Here is a 10,037-nt window from a genome sequence, read left to right as displayed (position 1 = left end):
ATTCATTATTAAACAATAGTTTTTTGGTAAAATAAATTATATTTTTAAATCATACTTTTTTATTGTTCACCAGATTATTTATTGCGTAAATTAGTTAAAAAATAAAACAATAGCGTCAGCCGGTATCTGGTCGAAAGTTGTCTCACTTAGACCCCGTTCTCTGCCGACAGCGGGCGGAGCGCTGCGTGTCGTGTCTGTCATCGTCTGTCATTGCCTGTCATTTCCGCTATGCCTGGCTTCGACGACAATCCCTTCGCCGAGCCGACGGTCGACAATCCGTTCGCCGTGAGTGAGCTTAAACGCTGAGCCGTTCTTTATAAATGTCGCATTTCATCTCCATCGTTTGCGTTTCTGGCTCCTCAGGATCCGTCCGTGCAACAAGTCACGAACAACGCTAACATCGCCCAGAGGGGGCTGGACAATTACAATCCCTTCGGCAACCAAGAGAACAGAAATGCCCCTGCAGTATGTCCCTTCTCTAATCTTTCACCATTGTTCTCGTATCTATCGCTTTATCTGTGATTCGCCTCAAGTGTGCATCATTGAAATACTTATTATTAAAACAATTTTTACAATTGATATGTTGCCATATGTTAGGACGATGCGTAATTGATGAATATGTATTTACTTTTCCAAGGGCGCTCCGCAGAGTCAGCCCGCTATCATGCGAGCCGTTTCACCCACCTCGGCGCCGGTCTATACGCGTACGCCGCAACAGCCCGCTCCCAATCAAAACGCGTCCAACTTCTCCACGGCTGATTTTCAAGTAAGTGTTTCATGTACTATTTCAAATTTATAGTCTTATACAAACTATTATATATTCTTTCTCTTTACATTTTACCCTGGATTTTAAAGGATTTGAAGGTATTGTTCATCAAATTAATTAGTAAATAGATGATATTTTTATAATTACATTAAAAATAAACATATAAACGAAAACATTACACCCAACATAAACTTATTAACCCTTTAACCTTGCGCGCTATTTCCAAATTTGTTAATATATAGGAGGCACCTTTTCATGACATATTTTTTTAAATATTATGGTTCAATAAATTAAAGTGATTTACAGTCTTAAATTATACTAAATAACCATATAATTAGGCTCAAAAGTTTATGTCACCTTTAGGTGCCCAATGAGTACTGGCGGTTATCTTGATGACTTCTATAAAAGCCATCTGCATTGAAAGGGTTAATAAATATATTATTTTCTAGTCTATCCCAAAAAGCAAGTTAACACATGGTTTACAATTAATACGTTTGCAGTATTGTGGCTCAAACCCTCATTAGTCATTTCATTCATGGCATATTTATACAAAGTTTATATTTCTTAATAGGATTATTGTTATCTTCAAAGAGTTTCCAATATATTAGGCACCCAAGCAACACTAAATAAAACTATTGACGATTTTGGATTATTTTTAGTAATATTTAAGAAAAAAAATTGATCTTACTGCGAATTACACAAACCATTTTTTTGTCTCGGTTTCTTTATTGGATGTTGAAGCCCGATCTATTACAAAGATATATTGCATATATTGACCATAAAGTGTTGTAAATTATATAAATATTTATATTTTATTGGTATGCGATTCAGTTTTATAGTAACTGATTTCATTATTACGAATATATAATATGTGGGATATATTCATAGAAAAAATCTGTACTCACTGCCTTAAAACTAATTTTTTTTACCTGTGTTTGCCTTTGGAATTTCGAATATGATTTTTTTTAACTATTTTAGTTAATATAATATTAGTAACAAGTTTAGCTAAAGCACTGAATGAGTATGTTACGGTGAATACGTAGTTTAACGTATGATTTTGTTATATGAAGTTAAAATGACGAAACCCATTCATTTGTGCACACGGTATTCAATGTGTTAAAAATGAGTTAGATTCGATTTTCTCAGTCTCCTGTGTGTATTGTCAAAACCAACAAAAGTCACCCATCATCACTTCGTCTTATTTTCGGATTCAGCGCGTAATTTTACACAAATGTCATGAATCAGAATTTTTTTTGAAATTCGTAAACTAGTGTTATTAATGTCTGGAAAGTGTTAATTTGATAGAAAATACTTTGTAATCGACTATCTAGAACTGGAGATATTTGTAATTTAGTAAAAATACTTTTTAGAATAAAAAAAAGCGAAATTTAGCAAACATTTGAATAATGCAAATATATTAATTAATACTATTTTTATTTTCGGAAACTTCTTATTTTTGAAAATCTGGTCACTATATTCCTATTTTTAATGACACTAGTGTTAATATGTTTTAACACTTTTCTATTATTAAATTTCGTTCATTTATTTTACATCATTGATTATATATTATTCCGCTTTTGTGGATTTTTTTATATCAATTCAGAGGCTCTCAATATTTTTTCTAAAATTAATATAAAATGTTTTTTGTTATGTTCATTTATTTTGTATTCTTTAATTTATTGGTATTATTTTGTAATATTATATAAATATAATGTTTTTTATTTATTATTTCTTCAATTATACATATAACTATATGGGCTACCTCAAAATAGTGAAAGATCGACTACCGTACATGTACGGCGATACCGCTCAAAGGGTTAAAGTTGTACTAATTATTCAAGATTATAGCAGCTCCTACTTTAATTACTGGTTCAGTAATGACAATTTATTGATTAAAAATGTATTAATTGCGAAACTTTTATCAAATCCTCTCGATTGTAATTAATTTTATCGACTTAAACGTCAAATAGCGACGACAAGAGGAATTGGAAGCTCTGGCTCGTATGAAGGAGCAACTGCAAGCCGGCAATCCTCCGAACACGACTCGCAACAACAACTGGCCACCGCTGCCCGCCGCTTGCCCCATGCAACCTTGCTTTCATCACGACATCGACGTTGACATATCTCCTCCGTTTCAACGCGTCGTACGGCACATGTATTATTTGTGGTTGTGTGAGTAGTCTGTTTTAAATCCAATCAAACTATTTATTAATATAACTGGTTTTATCGTTTGATTTATTTTTCAGTTCATACGCTCATCTTGATGTTGAACATAGTCGGCGGCCTCGCTTTGATGATAAAATTTCAAGATTTCAAAACGTTCTTACTCGCCATCCTTTACTTTGTACTGTTCACGCCGATAAGCTTCGTCTGTTGGTACAGGCCGGTCTATAAGGCGTTCCAGACCAACTCCTCCATGAACTTCATGATGTATTTCTTCGTGTTCTTCTTTCAATTCATCGTTACCGTTATACAGAGTTTCGGCATGCCCGGCAGTGGAACGTGGTATGTGATATTATCACGTAACGTTTCAACTATGCAATTCTATGCTTATTTTTTTATCTTTATATTGCAGTGGTATCGTATTAGCTATCAGCACGTTCGACGGTACCGGAGGCGGTATATTTTTGGGTATTTTGTTAATGTTGATCGCAATCGGATTTGTTCTAGCTGCCGTCGCCGATATTTTGCTCATTTCAAAGGTATTGTTTTATTTTATATTATATTTCAAACGACTAATGAGTTATTTATTTAAAAAATAATAATCATTGATTAATGTAGACCAAATACATAAAAATGTCAAAATAACATAAATACGTCTGCTTTTAAAAATAATTTATTAAATTATTATTATCGGTTTTAATTTATAATATAATAGGAATTAGTCGTCATAATTATCTCGCATACAAAATGTTGCTTTTGATAACAGACGGGAAAATATTAATTTCATTGTAACTTATACTAATGTATACTTAGCAAGCTACAGTAAATTCACAAAGAACAATATTTTTCTTATGAAAGTGCGCTATCATAACCTCACGATTCATACATTGTTTCCTGGCTGTTTTTGGTGAATGCTAAATTAAATGTAATTTGTGTCATTGGATTGACTAAGACTATTTAAAAACAAGAAGAGCTTTAATATTTATAAACATAGCCGTCAAAAAAACACTGTATTCAATGCATGAAATATTATTGCCGTAGAAAAACTAGTGTAATATGACACTATAAGAGATGTCCAGCGAGGTGAGAATCAGTTTCAAAAAATTCACTCAGGAGTGAATCAAATTTCTGCAATTTTAGAAACGTATACCAAGTAGTGAATGGATAACATTCGTCGTTACTATTTTTCTTGTGAAATGATTAATTACAACAGATGAAAATTTGACACTTGATTTTCCTCTAACCTGAGTTTTTATTTTTCGCACAAAAAATATATTTGTTAAATTCTTTTATTAATAAGTACGTACATTAAAGTGGTATGAAAAGTATTTATTTGTACTTTGAAATAATATGGTGTACACTGTGATGTACAAATATCCCGGTAAAAATAAATCGAAAATGTCTTCAAAAACAAGCAATAAATTATTGTATATTGCAGTGTACACTGGGTCTGATGAGGTTATTTTGGTCGCAAATTCATTAGTGGTGACCAGAATAGGACCCCTGTTTAAAGCTCATGTGACGATTCCTATTGATAATCACAATATTTCGGGATGAAGTCTTTATTATGTCGACTATACACCTATTCAGAGAAATTAAAAATGGTCTAAAGAGCTTGGTTCTCATTGGGAAACCACTTTCCGGTTACAGTACTTTTTTAAAAATAACAAAAATTTATTGCACAGACCCACCCTTTCCTATGCATCGGTATATACATATTTGTAGTTATTGTAAATCATTTAAAAATATTCATACAAATTTATGATAATTTTCTCGGAAAATTTGACTGAGAAGGCGTTAATGGGAATAATATTGAATAAGGTAATAAGATTTATAATTCAATCTTATATAAAATAATATTGTGTTATCAAAAGCATTATAAATTTACAGAAAAAATAATATTCAAAATATAATAGATTTATATAAATACATAGATAAATAAGAATGATAATAATATTGAGCATTTTATGAAACAATAGAGCGTCCCAAAGTTGACCATCTATCTTACTGTTTTTTTTTATCAATACAAAAGATAAATCTTCATACTGATTTATAGATCAGTTTTTGTGACATACTGATCATAATTCATGTAAAATCTTCCACGGCAGGTCCTATATTTTATCTTTTTTAAATATTTAATATATATTATAAATCATCAGGTACAATAAATGAACACAATCAATATTCTCGTTATTAGATTATAATTGATTAACGCTTTCATTGTGTATTTTTTCCAGGTTCATCGCATATATCGCAGCACGGGCGCGTCGTTCGCGAAAGCAAAGCAAGAGATCACATCAGAGCTTGCCAGCAATCAACACGTACGGGAAGCAGCCTCAAACGCAGCCACTGCTGTCGTGACCAACCAAATAAATTCATCCAGATATTAACCGATCGAGCGGTGGTTACTATCGTACATCCTGTAAATGTTTTGTCGTCATTCGAGTGAGAAAACTATTATTATCATAATCGGGGAGATAAAATGTATTTTTGTTCTCTTATCTTAAACGCTGATATAATTATCGATTGTACATAATCGTTTGTGACATTAACACAATAATGTCGATATAAAGTGCTTAATTTAACACATGGTTCTGTTTTTTGTTTGTATTAATATAACATATATAATTTAAATTATTATGATTAATTATTCATCGGAACACTTTTCGTCTTGAACTAAACCAAAAACTAAAATATGGATAAAGACTGCTTTCGGCGTAACATTCCTGAGTGACAATTTAAAGAAATATTTTTAACGTATCCGATATACTTTTTTTTTATTATAAATTTGAACATTATTTATTAATCTAGTCTATTTATGAGCAAGTTAATTTTTCTGGACGATCTCAGAACTGGTAATGTCGTTTCACATATATTGATATATATATAAGGCTGTCTTTAATAAACGAAAGTGCTCTCATTATGTTATTTTTTTATATAATATTCACAACGATTCTTATTTTAATTTGGGAAAATGCAGTGAGAGGGCCTCGTGTATATATTTATATATGTATGATAATTTAGAGCTTATTTAGGATAAGTTTTGCAGTTATACTTACTTTATTTTAATTATATATTAAATTAATATGAAGCACATCTCTTCGAAACAATTATTTTTTTTACATATAAAATTTATTCATATATTATTTAAAATTTAATATCATTTGAATGTGTCGATATTATGTACATCTTATTATATGTATGCATTTGAATATGTAATAAAACTATTCCATCCACATTTAAACACATGTTGTATATTTTACACTAGCAAAACATACAATGTTTCTCAAACATACATTATTATTCGGTCATTATAATGACCCTTGTTAAAAAAATAATGATAACTAATGATAGTCAATCAACTTAAAAAATTATATTTATTGGTGCGCCGGATTTAAGTGAGATCCCATTCTGTCGGGATCTTGACTCGGATAGTGCAAGGTGAGCGGCGGTGGTGGCGGTCGCCACGCCGGCCACTGAGCGAGCGGCGGAGCCGCTTGCAAACGATGCAAATTGAAGAAGTCATCAGGCGGGGGTGGTATCTGAGCGGGATGAATGGCGATACCGGGCGGAGGTGGTAAGGCTCCGGGTAATCCAGGTACTGGCTCTAATGCTCTAGCTGGCTGATCAATTTTGTCGCCAATACGTCCTGTAATACAAAAACACATTTAATATTATATGCATATATGAAATTTACAGTTTAAATCGTTTATAAACTATAATTAATTTATAGTGATTAGCGAAATAATTAGCAAAGCTTTCCAATATTGTTTGCGTACTATGAGAAATAGTGCTTGAATATAAAATTAATCTAAAATGTCTTGAATTCTCGTTTACTAATTCTTCAAACATTCTATAAAAAATAAGATAATTATGAAATAAAATTTAAATTTTTTGTAAGATGAACTTTGGCACTTAGTACAGACCCTTGGTTAATGGTATGCGTGGACTCTTGAAATTTGGCTGCAGGAATCTACTATTACTATTTTTTGTTTTAAATAATTCCTTCGAATTCTAAGCTTATTAAGTGCTCCCACAAAATTGAAAGCTGAAGAATGCTCATTCCGTAACATTCGAAAGTCATGGAATTTTGAGTGTGTCACGGTTACGGTATATGTAAAATATATATTCGTAGTGATTTAAATTAGTTGCGAAACGTCTATTTGCTGTTCAAACTTTGGGTTTGACCAGCAAATGAAACTATATTTATTCACTGTGCGGATGGTAAACATAACACCTATATGAAAAGCCTTATTTTCAAGTGACCAATAAATTTATATTAATTATATATATGCCTGGTGATAAAATGTGCTAGCGATCATTTGTGGGCTATAAATTGTTTATGCAGTCAATTGTTGCGGCGTTGAACTGCTAGCAATTTATTGTTGGTGGTGAATTGCGGGCGATAAATTTTCTGGACTCCATATATAATATACTAAGATTAATAACCAATTATATTTTTCGCGCTCAACAGTAACACCCCGTGAAATCGGAAATTTTTTTTTCATACAACGTCCTGACTAGAAACTAAAATTCGATTGATCCATAATTTCTATTGACAAGAAAGCTATAAGAAAACATGTAGCTGTTAAATGGATCTTAAAAGTCACAATGTAAACAAGATCGACCTAAATTCTCAGAAACTGTTTAGTAGCAATCAGCAGTTTTAAACATTTTTCAATGGCAAAAAACAGTTTGTTAATTTTATACTAAAATATAATATAAACAAAACGTGTGGCATTTAATCATATTGAAATTCACAAAAAAAATTTAACCACAGTTTTGCCGTATTATGTATATAATCTCCATTATTTTTAATTAGATCTACAGTAATTGTAATAGTAGAATACTAAAATAAATAAAACATAATAGAGGTGATTGATAATACCTTGTGTTTTACCCCACTTGATTGTGAGACGACGACCCTGAATGACGAGTTTATTGAATGTCTTCTCAGCAGCATGTTCTGCCGCAGCTCTTGTCGTATATTGAACAAACGCACATTGCGCACGTGGTACCAATGTTAGGGAACTGAAGTAAAATGCATAGAATTAGTACTATACGACATAAAATATTTAAATCAAATTCAGCGTAATATACCGTATCTCTCCATATTGATAGAAATGCGAACGCAGCGTATCTTCGGTCATTCCTTCAGCTAGATTACCAATATAGAGTGTAGTAATGGTTCGGTCTTCGGGCGGAGGCAATGCAGGCATAGAAGCAGCTCTCCGCATGAGCTTTTCCGCCACAGGATCGTTCACACCATAATATCTAAAGATACATATGCATAAATTAAATATATATATATAATACATTTTTACAATCTATCTTATTTATATACACAATATGTAAAATTATTGGTATTTAGTTATTGTTAGCTCATCACTGCATCGGTCTTTATAAATCAACTCCGCTTGATCTCATTCGGAATTAAACATAATTCTCACGTGAAGATCTCGATTAAGTGTCTTGTTTGTCACAAATCACCTGTGATGTTATCTTTGGATTATTCGATGTTGGAATTTTTGGCTATACCCCTGATTTGAATTCTATGTATTTTGATTGTAAATAGTTTTGAACATAGCCCGTTATTTATTAGTATTTTAAGATTTGATTTCATTGAGTTTGATTCTCCATATGTTCAACCAGTTCTGAATCTATATTAGGCTCTCTTGCGATACTGCTAATTCATGTAATGCAATCAGCTTATAAATGTGGCCATTGTGGTGTAATTTGTAGTGGAAATATCAGCAGTCTTATCTATGGGTTTTTTACACTTAGTGTACCAACAATACATAGGTTTTTATTAGCCACTTTTTTAAGTGTATATTTTATTTAAATTTTTTTATCACAAAAGACAAATACTAAATAGTTTTAAATGCAAGAAAAAAGTTCATAGTGGTTAAGTGATTTTGTTGTAGTGGTTTAAAATATTTTATTCTTTCCATGACAAGGTGACTTGAAAATTTAAAGGATGGAGAGATGTTAGTTATGAGTAGTGAATGCAGTACTCGCTTATCCATATTATCTGAAATATAATACAAAGAAAAAATAATATTAAAACACTAACCTGTCTTTGATATTTTGATCTGCTAATGGATCATCAGGATCTGTAGGACGTTCGTGTCTATACGGACATTCTTCACCCCTCCGACATTCTCCTTTAACCCAAAACGAGCAGACGTGTGGACGATTACGTTTGTAATACGGAGCAGTCCTTGCTAATTTCAAGAGTAATTCTCCAGCGGCTTGAGAGCGACTTCCTCCGACCCCCGAACTAGTAGATTGTGACGGATCCCAAGTCGCCATCTATACAATTGAATTGGATTAAATCATTCCATGGATCGCATGATGCGTGGATCCAAGTAATATATACATACTTGATTATCCATATTTTGGATATAATATTCTTTATTGACTTCATTTCTAGGTAAGTCGTCTTGAACTCTGAGAGCAGCGTCGCGCACTTGAATAGGAAGACCGTATTCCAAATCGAGCAGACATGTCTGACACACATTTTTTAACCTCGAGCACGTCTGACATACTTCAGTCTTTTTGAAACGCATTCTGGCTCCGGGACACCATCGGAACACCGTAAACGGTCTCGAACAAATCTTACATTCTTTCCCGAACTTTTCTTTTGTCTGAAAATATAGTTTTTAACGAATGTTAGGTCATAAATAATAAGCAAAAATATGTATTGATGACTCACCATTCGTAAATAGGGATTATCACCCAAACACGTTTGACAGAGTATTGGAAACTCCTGGAAGAGAAAATTTTTTTGTTATATTCTATTATTAATACATTGAATTAATTTGATGTATTTATATCTAATACAGGCAATTCCACAGAGAAACCGACTTATGACGCGCAACAGTCTAATGCAAATATTCATCGTTTAAGGTTATAGTTTATATATGAAAAGAAAAATGTCAACGACTCCAATTACTAACCGCATCTTCCCAATTTTGCCGATTGTACGTATTAGTGCCTTTAGAGGTCGCCATAGTCGATTTCCTCCCGCAACTTTGGCGATGAACACTCGACGACGCGAGGACTCGGCGAGTGTTGCCAGAAACGAAAATTTACTTTAAAAATCTAA

The 10,037-nt window shown here is 32.4% G+C and overlaps 2 protein-coding genes across 3 annotated transcripts; one reads left to right on the top strand and one right to left on the bottom strand.

Annotated features, from left to right (window-relative positions):
• Positions 1 to 144: 144 nt before the first annotated feature.
• On the top strand, positions 145 to 5,518 carry Scamp (secretory carrier membrane protein). Of its 2 annotated transcripts, XM_088201869.1 has the most exons (7): positions 145 to 285; positions 364 to 465; positions 638 to 766; positions 2,737 to 2,938; positions 3,013 to 3,271; positions 3,342 to 3,468; positions 5,167 to 5,518. In XM_088201869.1, exons 1-7 carry the CDS (start codon positions 229 to 231, stop codon positions 5,317 to 5,319), a joined length of 1,029 nt encoding a protein of 342 aa, XP_088057995.1. In that variant the 5' UTR covers positions 145 to 228; the 3' UTR covers positions 5,320 to 5,518. The 2 variants fall into 2 exon arrangements, with proteins under 2 accessions (XP_088057995.1, XP_088058000.1); XM_088201874.1 differs by lacking the exon at positions 364 to 465.
• Positions 5,519 to 6,163: 645 nt separating this feature from the next.
• On the bottom strand, positions 6,164 to 10,002 carry LOC148239111 (pre-mRNA-splicing factor RBM22). Its single transcript, XM_088201866.1, has 7 exons — positions 9,889 to 10,002; positions 9,645 to 9,698; positions 9,313 to 9,576; positions 9,003 to 9,241; positions 8,030 to 8,203; positions 7,818 to 7,960; positions 6,164 to 6,578 (listed from the first exon to the last, which is right to left on the bottom strand). The coding sequence occupies exons 1-7, from the start codon at positions 9,940 to 9,942 to the stop codon at positions 6,307 to 6,309; spliced, it is 1,200 nt and encodes a 399-aa protein (XP_088057992.1). The 5' UTR covers positions 9,943 to 10,002; the 3' UTR covers positions 6,164 to 6,306.
• Positions 10,003 to 10,037: the final 35 nt, after the last annotated feature.

The sequence above is a fragment of the Plectrocnemia conspersa genome, unplaced genomic scaffold (genome assembly GCF_051122295.1).
Source record: "Plectrocnemia conspersa isolate PC_06_02 unplaced genomic scaffold, ASM5112229v1 ptg000001l, whole genome shotgun sequence".
NCBI lineage: Eukaryota > Metazoa > Arthropoda > Insecta > Trichoptera > Polycentropodidae > Plectrocnemia > Plectrocnemia conspersa.
This window is presented reverse-complemented; position numbering and strand designations above follow the sequence as displayed.

Excerpts from the sequence above, each read along its gene's own strand:
- LOC148239111 (XM_088201866.1), bottom strand. The coding sequence starts at position 9,942 with ATGGCGACCTCTAAAGGCACTAATACGTACAATCGGCAAAATTGGGAA. Across the intron at positions 9,242-9,312 it reads TCCAAAATATGGATAATCAA|ATGGCGACTTGGGATCCGTC; the intron begins GTATGTATATAT and ends TCAATTGTATAG. Across the intron at positions 7,961-8,029 it reads TATCAATATGGAGAGATACG|TTCCCTAACATTGGTACCAC; the intron begins GTATATTACGCT and ends ATTTTACTTCAG.
- Scamp (XM_088201869.1), top strand. The coding sequence starts at position 229 with ATGCCTGGCTTCGACGACAATCCCTTCGCCGAGCCGACGGTCGACAAT. Across the intron at positions 3,272-3,341 it reads ATGCCCGGCAGTGGAACGTG|TGGTATCGTATTAGCTATCA; the intron begins GTATGTGATATT and ends TTTATATTGCAG. Across the intron at positions 3,469-5,166 it reads ATATTTTGCTCATTTCAAAG|GTTCATCGCATATATCGCAG; the intron begins GTATTGTTTTAT and ends TATTTTTTCCAG.